Here is a 15,652-nt window from a genome sequence, read left to right as displayed (position 1 = left end):
TTACCGAAGCAAGGAGTATAATAAAGGAGTGGACCCTTCCCTTCCATAGCTGTGTGAGAGTCTCTCATACATCAGTTTACCATCGTTTCATTCCATCCATCCAGGAGACTACACAGACACAGAGAGGACTATGTGGAAAGAAGTGCTGAGTTTGCAGATGGTTTGCTCTCAAAAGCTTTGAAAGACATTCAGTCTGGAGCACTGGACATAAATAAAGCAGGCATACTTTATGGCATACCTCAAAAAACTTTACTTCTCCACTTAGAAGCCTTACCAGCAGGAAAGCCTGCACCTTTTAAAAACAAAACTCGAGATTTCAGTGATAGCTATTCATTTAAAGACAGTAAAGAAACTTGTGCAGTCCTACAAAAAGTAGCCTTGTGGGCAAGAGCTCAAGCAGAGCGCACAGAAAAAAGTAAACTCAGTCTACTTGAAACCTCAGAATTAAAATTCCCAACAGCTTCCAGTTACCTCCACCAGTTAACTCTACAGAGAATGGTCACTCAATTTAAAGAAAAAAGTGAAAATCTACAGTACGAAACTTCAAGTCCTACTGTACAATTAAAAATTCCTCAGCTAAGAATAAGTTCTGTGTCCAAACCACAGTCTGATACTGCTGGTCTTCTGGATGTTATGTACCACGTTTCTAAAACCTCCTCAGTCTTAGAAGGATCAGCTCTTCAAAAATTGAAAAATATACTCCCCAGACAGAACAAAATTGAATGTTCTGGACCTGTAACTCACTCAAGTGTTGACTCCTACTTTCTGCATGGGGACCTCTCTCCTTTGTGTCTTAATGCTAAGAATGGGACAGTAGATGGAACCTCAGAAAATACAGAAGATAGTTTGGATCGTAAAGATAATAAGCAACCACGAAAAAAACGTGGCCGTTATCGGCAGTATGATCATGAAATAATGGAAGAAGCAATTGCAATGGTAATGAGTGGGAAAATGAGTGTTTCCAAAGCACAAGGAATTTATGGGGTACCTCACAGCACTTTAGAATATAAAGTAAAAGAAAGATCTGGAACACTGAAGACTCCGCCGAAGAAGAAACTCCGATTACCAGATACTGGCTTATTTAATATGACAGATTCAGGGACTGGCAGCTGCAAGAATAGTAGCAAGCCTGTGTAGAATAATTGTTAGCAAATTGTTTTGTGTGTGTGTATGTATGTCTGTATATACACACACCATGTGAGAAATACATATACTCACTCTGACAGAAGACGTGAAACTATACAGTTCAAAAACCACACACATGCCTTTTGAAAAATAATTTTATTCAGGGTTTTCACTGTGGACAGAATTATAGAGTTGCTCACTTAATTCTGATAGTGTGTATTTAATATAATCCTTGTATAAATAGGTGAAAAGATTCAGGTTTTATTTAGTAGTCAATAGCATAAAGATGTTTTGGGAAAACAAGTATTTGTCATGTGAAGCATAATTTTTAATTGGTGAAAAACCACTCTACCCATTCAATAATCCATCTTATTATGGAAGTACACAACCGAGGGTTAGCAGACTTTTATACTTCACAGAATACTTGCAATAAATTGTAAGTAACTCAGATTATACAAGTCAAGGGATTTTTTTAAAAAGCTAGTTCCTTACAAGGAGGTGGATTTGTGAAATATTAGTAGGATATAGTACATTCTGTGAAAGAAAAAAAAGTTCATTGTTGCTTAAATATCCAATACAAGTAAGAAAAATATTTCATTACTAAAAATGTGTGTTTAGCAGGCATAAACTGCATTTTTTTATCAGTTTAAGAAAATTTTGTTGTTGGTTTAGAAAGAAATTGGTGTTTACAAAGTGTACACTTACGAAATCTGAGAAATTACTGTAGTTATAGAATTATTAAATATGAAATAAGATGGAATACTGAGAGCATAAAATAATTTAAACTTTAACATAATTTTCCTTTTTAGTTTGACAAATAAGGTAACTTGTAAGGTTTAAGAAGAAAGTTGGAATGCAACTTAGAGCATGTTCATAATGTGCACAGAATGAGCTTGAGAATGGTTTGGGTTTGTTTGGGTTTTTTTGTTGAAACGTGCTGGTTAGTTGATGTTATGACTACTTAAAATTTATTAAGGATTGTGTCACACTCCTTTTGAAAAACCTCACTGTAACTGTAATGTATTTGCTGCTGTGACATTTCAAAACATTTTCAGTTTTTCAAATGAATACCAAGTTACATTATCATTTTGCTAATAACCAAATTTGCAGTTCAGGGTCTTGATAGAAGTACAGATATTAAGCGGGGAAGCTGTTTTGAACTTTCAATAATATAAATTCTTTATAAATTTGGTAGTTAGAAGTTAGGCAGTTCACTTTAAATACGTAACTTTTAATAGAATTTAAGGGAGACCAATTACCTTCATATTGCAGTTTTTATATGAATTTCAAAGTATTCACGTTAGACTTTATATCATACTTATTTTTTTTGTGTACTATCACAAAGTATATGTCTACATATGAAGAATGGGGGCTTGCTTCATACATTCAATAGTGAACATCAGTGCCCTTTTCCCTCTCAAAATGTGATTTTTTTTTTTTATGTATCAGTTGGCATAGAAAAAACTTTTCTCCAACTTTTATACATTTTAGTACACAAGCAGACATTTTTTCCCCCCAACAAATTCACGTTTTTATAGGTTGATGATTATATAAATGAAATAGGACATTAGATACATATGGGCCACATGAGGTAATTTGACTTACAGATAAACTTGCCATTAAAAAAGTAAAGAGCATACTGCAATATTGCTGGCAAAATCTAGCCCATATTAATGCTACTAAAAAAGTGATAACTTCCATTTTAAAACAAAGTACTCCATTGAAACTGCACCACCAGTGTCTCAGTTCTTTGGTCTCTCAGATCTACACTGAATCTTCTTCAGTGATTGAAGTTTACTTGCATATTACAGAATGAATCCTTTTTTTAAGCAGAACTGTACCTTTTAACAAAGAGGTCATGAAACAGCAGATGTCAGGGTCATCTTTCATTTTAGAAGAATTAAGCCATATTTTGTGAGGGTCAGAAGGATTAATTTGTGAATATATCCCCACAGAAGAATGAGGTTAAAAAACCTTAAAAGTTTCAAGATCTGTCTTTATACAGTTTTACTTGCAAAAATTTGGGGCTTCAACACTTTGCCTGAATTTGTACCATACTGATGTTTTGTACTCCTCAGACAATGTTATAAACTTGAATCAAAAGTTTATATTGAAGGCAAGTTAGAGTACTCTTTTTATATCATTTAAAAGATGACCTGACCAAAAACTTAACAGGATTCATAAAATCAGGGATCATTTTACTATTGACTTAACAGGACTCAGTAGTTTTGTATGTAATATTATAATTAATTTTCAACATTTTAGTACTTGTATTTATTTTTTGGTCAGAAATAGTATATTAAAATATTTTTTGATAGTTTATAGATGATACTCAACCTGTAAGTGTTTAAAGGAACAGAATTATTTGTTTCTAATTATTAGGTTAACCTTTGACTACACAACTAAGGAAAGGCAGGGAAATATTTAGATTCTCCTATCCCAACCCCTATGTATTCCGTAAATGTCATTTAAAGTACACATTTTGAACTGTTTTATAAATTCAGTTACCAGTCGCTACTTATTAATTGACAATTTCTGAAAATTCCTGTTTCAACAGAATTTTAAATGAAGGCGAAAGCAAGCCCTACGTGCTTTCTACTTATTTGAATGTTTCTCAAGTATTTTATATTAAAAAACAGTGCCTCTGTTTTTAGAACTACTGCTCAGTAAAGCTGTTTAAACCATTTCTGGTAGCTAATGACAATTTTATATTAAATTGTATATTAACTTTAGTGAGACTGATTTTTTTAGTTGTTTACAGTACAAATACTTGTATTTGTTTTTTAATTGCAGTATTTCCATTGTCGCAGTAATTTAGTAAAACTGTGCTGCCTTGATTTTTGACTGATTTTTGTTAACAACTGATTTTTAGGCAATTAGTTATATTTATGCATAAATCAATTGCACTATAATTCATGAATTATTTATTACAATATTTTCTAATGAATTCCATGTATTTGTCTTGTGTTGTAAATGTACTGTAATTCTGTTTCTTATTTGTGTTGTTATATTCCTAAATCTGATTGTATGAATTTAATTGTTTAGTTAACGTGTTTCTACGTTGTAATTTGTAGTAAAGCACTTCAATGCTTTTGCACATAAATTTACAACACTGATGTGTGATTGATTTGCTCATTCAGTAAAAAAAAAGAAAGAAACAAAAACCTGTACAATGACTCCTTCGACTTACTCCTGAGGCACAAGTTCATTAGCAGTAGCATAAGATCAAGAACTGTATAAATTAAGCACGTAATGGCTAATTTACTATGGGTATTTTATATACCAGAAATAGTAGCTTTAAAAACAGATGATTTCTCAGAACTGATGCATTACTCGTAGAATTAGTCATCTAAATTTCTTGTCATTTACAACAGCTACTTCTTTAGTTTGCATCTAAAAATATTATGTATTACAAATAACATAGTTTTTTGAGGGATTTATTTACTTAGGAAAGTCAGAAAACAAGCATTTCTATAGGACTAATTAATTGTTCTATAATAGTTCTGTGCTGTTTGTATTAGTACTTAGAAGTATGTTCTGTTCCTAGTCTGTAAAGAAGTTTCTAGATTGATTTGTCTTGTCTGTGGCTGAGACGACAAAGGATAGAACAGTAGGGAAGGACATCTTTTGGGAGTCCTCTGATGGATCTCTTCCCTGATAGTTTTTTGAATTTGTGGAGGAGGCAAATGATTACATTCTTATACATAAAACAGTGCACTGAAAGGCTAATACTTAACCTTATGTTATCTCTGCCTTTACTCCAATCAATCCTCATTCCATGGTATTAACCATCCCTGTCCTCCAGCAAGGCGATAACATCGTTCCATGCTTAACTTGTCCTTGGAGATATTCTGCACAAAAGGCACTGGGGTGAGCAATGCATATTGACCCTCTTACTCCCTCAGTTTCCTACTCATGTGTGATTTGTAGAAAATATAAGACTGTTCTGTGAAGGAAATAATGCAATTGGGAAAGTGATAGCTGTGCCTTCTAGGGAATTGTTTAAGCCTTTTATCTTGAGGATAGCCTAAATTACTGTGTAACACAAAAGCACTATAGGTAGCAATTACAGGAAACTGAAATATAATTCCATAATTTTATTGAAAAGCTCCTAAAAATTGTTTAGGAATATTGACAGCTCTACAGAGAGACACTTTAAAGAAATGAGTTGCTTTATTGCTTTAATTTGTTTGCATAGTAAGCTGTTCTCCAAAATGATAACAGAGTAAGGAGTTGGTGTGTTCACAAACTTGGAAGATCATGTGGAGTGGGGTGCTGTTGCAGAAGAATAGCTGAAGTTGTCAGCTTTAGAAACTAACACACGTTAAGGGAAAGCAAATTGTAGATGTTAGGCTATGATAAGTTGAAAAGAAATCGTATTGGAAGAATATCCAGTATGTGTGTGATAACCAGGATATTACTTTATACAACAGGTTGATCTCCATATAGCAAATTCAGAACAGTTCTTGGTTACTGACTTTGAGAAAGCTTTAGTGCTCTGGAAGTTTCTGCCACCAGTGAGAATACTTTAAATAGCAGTTATGAAAACAGGTCCTATTAAAGCTCTCCAGTGAAACTCCATTGTACGTACCTTGTGAGTCTAGAGAGACAGATAGCTGCCTGGAGTCTGAAAAGATTGTACAATAGCCATATTTTTTCCAAATTAGTACCTAACAAATTTACTGAGATTTACAAACAAAATATTGAAGTTCTAGTGCGATGTTTTTTGGGGGGATTGGGATTTTTTTTTGTTCTATCTGGCCTTTCAAAACATTATTTAACTAAAGTCATGATGGTGGGAAGGGAATTAGTTTTTATCCATAATTGTATTACTAAAATAAGCTTTGATTTCACAAGTGTAGCAATACATTTCAACACCTCATGACTCCTGAGGTTGTTGGATGGAGTAACACTCAGATTTTCTCGGTGAAGCAGTGTCTCAAAACCAGTTAAATCCTGACAGTGACATGCTCTTGAATAATGTTGGTTTTACTTTGGACTGAAAGTGTAAAGAGGGTTTTTTCTTTTTAATTCTTCAATTACTTTAAGTTTAAACATAATTGCAATTTCAACTAGGGCCTTCACGATTAGCTGATGCTTTTATGAGTTAGTATCATATAAATGCTTGATGAATATCATTTCATACTGTTATAGGAGACGGAAAAAACATGAATTATTAAGCATAGTTAACTTGTTTTATGCTCTAAACTTTAAAATCCACATGAGACAATAAAAGTACAAATTTCTGTATGTAACTTCCAGTAAAAAACCTTAAGCTAAAGTTATTACTGATGCCAATAACATTGGGTATGAGCTAATTAATGAATAGGTAACTTTATAGAAATTCTAGATGTTTCTTCCTTGATAATACAGTTGTAGACGAAATCAAAATGATTTTTTTTTCCAAAGGACAGGCTTCAATACAAAAAATTACACAAGATAATAGCAAGGCAAAATGTTAATGTCATGTTCAGAGTTTGGTGATATGTTTAAATAATACATACTTTTCTAAAACAGAATTCTTATAATATTTTCTACTTATGCAGTTGGTTTCAGTAAAACATTTGAGTTAGGTGTTAACTATCCATTGATAGTTGCTATTCAGCAATAAGGATTTTGTATTTAATTGAAAAAATATATGTATTATTTTTTGCCATGGAAAATTTTCAGCATTTCAATATAAATGTTTTCTTAGGTAAGTAGTGACATTAGTTTTAATTTATAAGTAATTCATTAAATAGTTAAAGTAGTATTTTATGAGTGATTTTATTTTGAATTAATACCTTTGAGAACAATTGCTCAGAAGTCTTACTTAGATATGGGCCTACCCTGTATTTGAGATTTAAAGGATATTAACTTTTACCACAGTAGTTAATTTTTCCACTGGCGATTATCTCTGTTTAATGAAGGAATCCAAGTGTGTGTAGTATATTCCAATGAAGAGCCTGTGATGCACCACTGCAGTTTATTTAAAAACTAGAAGGGAAACTTTTGTATGCAAAGAATAACAGTAGCAAATGGCTATTCTTTACAATTTTCTGTTAGCTCAGTAAGCATTCTTGAAAAAACAAATATATAAATAGAAGATGTCTTTAAAAGGATCTTTAAGAGTATCCTGAAGAGCATTTAATACACTCTGCTATGTGAATATCTTAGGGTGGGATTTGGGAGAGAGGGATCCATTCTTGCCTGTGCCACAACCATGAGTTGTGACCTTAGGCGAGTCATTTACCCCCTCTGTGCCTCATTTTTGTGGCCTGGGAGTAATACTAAGCTCCCTTGGTTCCTGGTGAGGTTTTACTTCACTGATGATTAAGATAGCTAGAAAATCAGAAAGTTAAGTTTATTCTCATTACATTTAGATATCGGAAGCTACATTTCAAACTATTTTTTCCCTTAATTTTTTCCTGATGATTTTTCTTATGGTAGGACTATCATTGCAGTAGAAAAGATGAACATCGTTGCTAGTGACACTTGCAAGTAAGATCAAATACTGCAAATAGAACAGAACTATTTTGCAAACTTCACATTTTTAGGTTTGAGTTACCATTATAACAAACATTAGATACAGTGTTTTACTGTAATTTATATTTTGTTTTGATTTGTTTTCATTTTCAGTTCAAGCTCAACAGCTGATGCAAATTCAGAGGAAACAACTAATTTTGAAAAAGGAAAATCAACATTAAACAAAGTTTTGGAGTCTTTTTGTTCATATCACTGGCAACAGACTTTGGCTATGTTAAAATTTCTAATACAAGATGAAAGTTTTCCTATAGCTTGCAGTTGCAAGCAAACACATTTGGTCCACTCTGAAACTCCCAGTTCCCTTACTGAAGAAGATGTTCACGTTTCATTTTGTAATTGCAATGGACATATGCTGACAAAAAGGTGCTGTTTACAAACTCAAAGACCAAACACTTGTTTACCACCTCTGTCTGTCTGTATTAAAGATTTCCATTCTCTGTCATGCCAAGCTGTAGCAATTGGATGTATTAAGACAATGGTGAACAAAGCATGTAATTCTCATAAGTATTGTGCTGAACAGTTGCAAAATTACCACCGGCATTCTGGAAAAGCAGCAGCATGTACATATTCAACCAAGGACTGTGATCTTCTGAACAGCATTAAAAATTCCAATAGATCTCGCAGCCCATCACCGCCTCCATTATCACCTGTACAGAGTAAAGATTTTGAATCATTGGAAGGATCGGTTATAGATTTCCCAACTTTAGACAACAACAAGTTTGAAATCTCCATCAACCAGCCTCCATCCCTCTTGCCAGCTGAAGGAAGCAATGGAGAATTTGAATATGAAAGTAAAACATGCAAATGGAAAGAGACTACGTTGCTATCAACAGACCAAGAAAGTAACAGTTATATAAATCCTGGGAAGGCTGACAAAGGTGAACATTCTGCCATTTTTGAAGATTTAATTGACCGTATTAATGAAAAGCTAAAATCAATAGACACTACAGATATAGCAGCAAATCTTGTAAAACTTTCTAGCAGTGACAGGACACCAGAAAATGATGTCAAATTAGGAGAGTTCATAACCTCTCTTTTGCATAATGCTAAGGCAAGTGATTACAGCTTTATGGAGTTACTTCGCCAACATGATAAACAAATGGAAAATAAAATCATCCAAACAAGATTTCGCAAGCGTCAGGAAACTTTATTTTCAATGTATAATTCTCCTGATTCACCATTCATTCGAAGACAGTCTTTGCAAATCAAGAGGGAGATTGCAAGCCTTGATGAAACCCTTGTAAGAAAAAAAGCAATTTCTGAGAGAACTGCAAAGAAATCCACCAAAAAAATTGATAAAATATATCCAAATAAAAGACACAGTTTTACTGTGATAGAAGAGGACCTGGCTTTGCAGCATCTTGAAAATAACCCATGCATGAATTGCCAAACCAAACCAGGGTGCTTTCCACTACACCAAACAGAGTCTTTCAAACTACCTCTTACTAATTTTCACACGAGCTCTGGCTTTCTAGTTCTTTCAGAAAACAGCGCTATTGCAGCCAGAGAGGCGAAACTCACAAAAACGCAAGGAGATTTTGCAACCTTAAATGAAACTGGTCAAATTTCTCTACAGGATGAGAGTAATGGGATCTTGGGCAGAACTAAGCGTAACATTGTGCCTCCAGGATGGTACTCCGTATATGTAACGAACAATATTCTGTTTAGAAAGTCATCCAATGCAAAAAATTCTTTCGAAAGTTTGGAAAAAATGAAACTAAATAAAGGTGCTCAAGCTGAAAGATGCAGCGACATAAATATAAGCAAAATTGTGAGAGACACAAATCTGCAAGTTGTTGTAGAGCGTTTAGAAGATACAATAAGCTTAGCCAGAAAGACTAATAACTCATTGTTGGATAGTTACAGAATAAGTCAAAAACTTAATGCATATGAACAGGTTATGAACCTAGGTGCTAGAAGAGACTTGCCTTTCACTGTGAGTGAAATGAGATGCAAAGGACAAAGCTTCCTTCCACATTCACATGTGCCAAGCAGCAGTAAAATCAAAACAGTGTGCGTGACAACAAACAAACAAGAAATGGTTATACATCAAGAAATAAATGACAGCCTTTTGAAATCTCTGACCTTTAATTCATCCAGTTCAGCTTCCAACAATGGGGATTTAAATACAACTTCTGAAGCTGGGGAGATCTCATCTCCCTTAAACTATTCCAGTCCTATTAAGCTTATGTTTGTCTCGGAGGTTAATAGTAGTGAAGGAGTCAAGTATACTTTGACATCTGCAGCTGCATCTTCTAAAGGAAGCACAGATATTTGTTTGTTTCAGGGGCACTCAAACACTTTGTTAGACAAACAGGTCACAGGAGATCTTTCTCATGCAATCTGTGTCAAGGATTGTGATTACAGTGAAAATAAGACCAAGGAGGAGTCAGCAGTTACAAGCTCTTGTCCAATTGGTCAAACTAACTTAAATGACTCAAAGCAAAATGATGTTGTGGAGAAATCAAGCAGTGGCAGTGAATTGGTTTTAAAAAGAAAACCTGGTAGACCAAAGAAAATAGGTCCTCAAGTTGTTAAGCAGGTCAAGAGACCTATTGGACGGCCTCCTAAACCAAAAGTAGACATGACTGAAAGCACAGAACCTAGACCTAAACTTAGTAGTGATGGTAGAAGCATCAACATGAATGCAGGAGTAATGGAAGAAGTTAACAGCAACAAAAATATTACTGTGACGGTTGTTTTTGGAAGGTCAAGAAGAACTAAGAGACATGTTTCTGAAAGTAATCTAAATGTAGTTAGTATTCTGCCCACACAGCATATTGATTCTAATTTTGCTAATGACCACAGCAAAGCGAGGCACAACGTGGAAACTGAAAATGCTTTTACTGAAATCGTAAAAGCCTTACAAAATTCTTCTACTGAAAATGAGGTCTCTGGTTATGACTATGTCAGACCTATCAAGAGTAACCTAGCATCACCACATCCGTGCAGCAATATTGTAAGGCCCATTAAGAAACCGCTAACCACCATTCGTAAACCTGGCAGGCCAGCAAAAGTAAAAATCTCCGGCATATCAGTGACTGTTAATAGAGTTTCACCTCAGGAAAGAAAAGTGAGTATTAGCAACTGTTTGCCTCCTTTGCAACAGCAGAGTGTGTTAGAAAAAACTGTACCGCAGGAGAGGAAAAATCAACTGTGCAGTAACATGTGTCAAGTAAAGAGCATGCAGAAAGATTCTAGAGAGGATGAATCAAACAGTGTTATTACAACAGTGTCAAGAAAACATGAAATTCCATCGAGACATTCTGCTAGAGACAGGAAACCCTCGCTGCATTTTTTACATTCATTAGCATCTTCTAGTGCATTTACGTGTAGAAGTGCCTTACTACATAAATCTTACAAACTCCATTTGAAAAAAGCAAAAGATCGAACGGAAAAACATAGGCAATCAAATCAGAGCACAGCATCCAAGGATACCTCAGAACTGAGCAATTCAGGAAATGTAAAAATGGATCTTAAGGATGGTGAGTTCGGGCCCATTAATGAAGTATCATCGGATCCCATTTTTTCATCTAATCCTTCTCTCAGGTGGTGGCCTACTTCCACTTCAAGTGACACTTTGTTGGAAGAGCTAAACAATAGATTTGAGCAGATAACTAATACCTGGTTGCGAGTGGGGGGAAATGAGTTTGATAAATGTGCATGTGAAAAAAGGGATCCCATTGGACAAGACTGTGATACTGAAATGTCAAACCCTTTAGACTCCTGCCTTGTGGAACTTGAAACATCACCTATAAAAATGCTTTTTCAGAAAAAGTGTAACATGAATGAACTCTGCACCTGGTTTATGCAAACTACCGAAACACAGTCTCTCTCTCTAGTGAGAAAGGCAAATGCTCGCAATCCTTTAGAAGTAGTTAGTACTAGAGAGATAAAGATGGAAGCTAAACAATCTGATCTTAATACTTGCCCTTTCAGAAAGCACTTTAAAAAGTTTGCACTATCCTCGCCTTCCAAACCAACAGGGAAATTACAGATACTCCATAACATGGTGAGATCTCCAGTCTTAAGCAGGAAAAGTAATTTCACATTAGCCAGATTAAAAAGAAATGAGTTTAAGAAGCTACGGCGTGATAGGTGGGGACAGATGAAAAAACTCTATAACCAGGCTCCTGGAGGCTGGAAATCAAAAAAGAAAAAATTGCAGTTCTTTTGCCAAAGCCAGTTGTTTAAAAGTACAAGCGGGGAAACCGATGATGAAATGCCCAAGCTCAAGGAAAAAAGTACCGTAGAAATCCAGCACACTCAGACTTTGGTAGAATCTCAGAGTAGCCTCTTACCAACAGAAAATGAAGCCAGAGATGCATTTGTTCAACAGATGATGGGATCTTCTGAGTATAACCCACATCCTGGTTTAGCAAATATACTTAAGTCACATGCAGAGACAAATGGAACTGTTTGTTGCCAACAAAATGTTAGAAAAGAACAAAGCCAAGATAAATTGTTTCAAAATACTTGGAAAGCCAAAACCTTTAAAGATTGTAGGATATTTCTGGAAAAAATCAACAATATTGAGCAGCACAATTCATTTAAGTTAAATAATGTCATTTGTTCTCCTGAAGCTGTTGAAAGTAAAAGCACTCAGGCCTATATGGAAGAAAAAAGACATCCTCTTTTGAGGTCCCATTCTACTAAACAAAACGCATTAAAGAAACATGAAAATGAAATGGAAACATCTGAAGGATCTGATTCTTCTAAAGTGACTGAAAGGCTGGATGACCAGTTTCACAGCTCAAAATTTAGTGGTGTAAACCATGATGATAATCCTGCTAGTAGTTCTGAAGTTCTTATCAGAATAAATAAAAGGAAAAGTCCACAATGGGAGACCACTGATACAAATATAAGAAAAAGGCATAAGAGACAATCATGCAGTAGTGGACAAATGGCAACTTATTACTCAAAGTACCAAGTAGGTAAGTTCCTGTTCCCGCCTTCATCTTAAAATTGTAGTCTTAAGGAATTAGAGAAGTCAAACAACTGAGCAGTTCGGGGTTGGTTGTGTTTTTTTAATTGCATGATCCACATTTTAATTTCAGAGACATGAAATTAACAATTGCATAGCATCAGAGTTATGCAGAAAAGAGGAATTTTAGAATGTATGTAATATTTTACATGAACCGTTCAGCTACAGTAGGTGTGTTACATTACATTACAACTATAACGCACCAAGATAGAAGGAAAAGAGAAAAGAGCTAACTTAAAGTAGTTCATACAACAAATCAAGTTCTGACATGTCTGAACTCAGTCACAACTGGTTACTGGATTCAAAAGGAACTGAATTTCATTCCACTGTGTGATTTCTCATATTGCAAGGAAGGGTAAATCATGAAAATGAAGCAGAAATTCAGTGTATTAACATTGATTGTTTAAAAAAAGTCATTATTGAATGTATTCTGATGTAAATCAGTAGTGATTTTATAATTATACATTAAAAAAAATTGTACTATGTACTTCTGAGAAGTATTCATTCAGAGATCTGTTTTAGTATCCATTCATTGACAGGTGAAATCTGATGACTATAAAATGTTTGCACATTGAATCCTAGCAGAAAAACTTAAAATGCAAAATTATGCTAGACAAGTATGATACACAGTTACTATGCTAAATGCATTGGCTTGGAAACTCTTCAGGCTAGTGTGAAATTAAATCCATTTTTGAAGCTAGATATTTACAATACATTGCAGTACAAGTGTGATCTTAGGCTGTTATGTTACTTACAAAGAGAGTACACTTATGAAATTATTTCTTCTATTGGGTGAAGAGATCTCTTTAAACAGAAGTCTCAACTCAGTTCAATGAAATAACTAAGGTGTGAAATACTCCCCAAGTGAAAAAAAAATCTACAATAGGAATTAAGTTAGTGCTGAAGTATTCATTTACAGAAACAATATTGTCCTAGCGAGTCTGATGATATTGCCCAAAGAAATAGAAAAACTATTCAAAATACCAGAGGAAAACCTTATGTCCACCTTTGTGTTATATTTTCTAGAAAACTCTCTGATAATAAACTGAAAAGTTAATTTAAGTTGCAGTATAAACAACATTGTGGTTCTTGTATACTTCATTTCTTTTATGCTACGTTTGATATATAAAATTTTTTGTATTAAGCTCATTCAGCATAACCCTGCTTTTCCAAAATACAGCATTTTTTATCTTTAGATTATGATTTTGTATTTTAGTTCACTGGTTTGCAGCTAAACTCAACATCCAAACCTTGGTTTTAGGAAGGTCAAACTTTGACACAAGACTGCTGTAAGAGCCAGGCCTAAAAAAGGAAAGGGTAACATCTCTCTGTGTTTCTGTTTTGCAAATGAAGAAAGAGCTCTCTCATAGTTTTATTTCATAATTTTGACTGTAGTAAAGAAAATTCTCCATTCAAATATTTAAACTTTTTCTTGCTATGGCAATACAAGACCTATTACTGTGATATGGTCTCATGTTAGTTTTAATTTGGACTCAATTTTATTTACCTGATAACTTTCCTCCTTTAGTTTTGGATCTTTGGGAAATCTGATAACTATTTTGATATTTTACATTATTTCATTTACTATTTTTGTTATTTTCACTTTTATTCATAGTTTCTCATATCAGTTGTCGTCTTTAGAAAGTTCACTGGTAAATGAAATGTTAAAAGACAATTATGATTCTGGAATTCTCTCCACACTTGCACCCCAAATCTTTTTCAGGGGTACTATTGCAGTACTGGGGGATTGTCTGACATAGAAAAGGGTGTCTTTGTTTTGGCACGTTGGGTCAACATTGTGTACTGTCTGCACTAGCCAAGGAAATCATATAAACATTTTTAGTCTCAAATATAGCTGCTGGCTAAAAGGAACGAACATGATTTCTAGCTGTGCATGCAACTGTTTTCAGACATGATTCCTGCATTTTGGAAGTTTAATGCACAAGAAAACATCATTATTCATTTATATGTTATTTAGACTATGTTTTTGTTGATGTGGTACCATGAATTGTATCATTGTTCTGTTGTCATACCTGAAATGTTCTTATTACACATTTATGGTCAATATTTAAAGTTTTTCTTCAAGTTTTAACTGATCTTGGTGTCTTACCGAATATGCTTGAAAGAAAAAGGTGTTGTGATGCTGTTTTATTGCAAAGCATTGTGCCAGGTAGGCAGAACACTGTTACCAAATTTTTATGTATACTCAGTTTATACTAGAATGTGCAAGTGGGAATAAAGCATTTGAGTTTTCACAGTTCAAGGTAGTATCAAGCAACAAGAATTAGCCATGTACTCATTGTAACAACAGAAGGGAGTCAATCACTTTTTCATAATGCCTTTTTTGTTCAAGATAAGGTGGCTGGTAGATACATTGGTCCATATGACTTTTGAACTGTTTCAACAATGCATTTGATGTGTAGAGGGGTGGTTCCCTTTTGCTGTAAGTCTGTATTCTGACAATTTTAATTTCTACACTGAAACATTATTACCCTCTGTGTTGGCAAAGAAAATTATGTAAGCCTGGTTTTAGGAAAGCATTCATGTTTTCTTTCCATAAGAGTGGTTCACTGTGTTTCATTGTAACACTGGAGAACACATTCCTTTGCTTTGGACTTGGCCAAAAGGCTTCAAGAGAACCAACCTGAAACAAGAGAAATTATTATCCAGCAGTAAAATAGGACACTATAAAAGACTTCATTTTAGGAACTCACAATGTACTGAGTAAAAAAAACTTCTGAGGGTGTGGATTTATCACAGTTGCAGAGGAGGCTGTGGACCTACTATAGTAGCAGGCAGAACTGTAGGCTGTGATGACATCACACACCTGTTTACATACCCTTTGTGTCAGAGTGGGAATTCACATAGAAAAGCTTCTAAAATCAATAGAAAAGCTTCTAAAATCAATTCTAATCACTTGAACCTATGATATTTTCTTAATCTAAAATAATTTTCTCCATTATAATTTGGGTTTTCTCCAGTAGTCTATAGAGTTTTAGAAGAAAATCTATTGTATTT

The 15,652-nt window shown here is 34.3% G+C and overlaps 1 protein-coding gene across 4 annotated transcripts in view; it reads left to right on the top strand.

The window, feature by feature from the left end:
* LCORL (ligand dependent nuclear receptor corepressor like) overlaps positions 1-15,652 on the top strand; it is an 82,962-nt gene that overhangs the window by 54,700 nt on the left and 12,610 nt on the right. The window contains exon 7 of one of the 4 annotated variants that reach the window (XM_034064603.1): positions 105-4,284. The exons of 2 other annotated variants lie outside the window; for them this stretch is intronic. In XM_034064603.1, coding sequence (XP_033920494.1) covers positions 105-1,137 — 1,033 coding nt within the window. In that variant the 3' untranslated portion in view covers positions 1,138-4,284. Of the gene's footprint in view, positions 1-104; positions 4,285-15,652 lie in introns of those variants that run through there. One more of the 4 variants, XM_034064606.1, reaches the window with a different exon arrangement.

Source organism: Melopsittacus undulatus, chromosome 7 (assembly GCF_012275295.1).
Source record: "Melopsittacus undulatus isolate bMelUnd1 chromosome 7, bMelUnd1.mat.Z, whole genome shotgun sequence".
NCBI lineage: Eukaryota > Metazoa > Chordata > Aves > Psittaciformes > Psittaculidae > Melopsittacus > Melopsittacus undulatus.
This window is presented reverse-complemented; position numbering and strand designations above follow the sequence as displayed.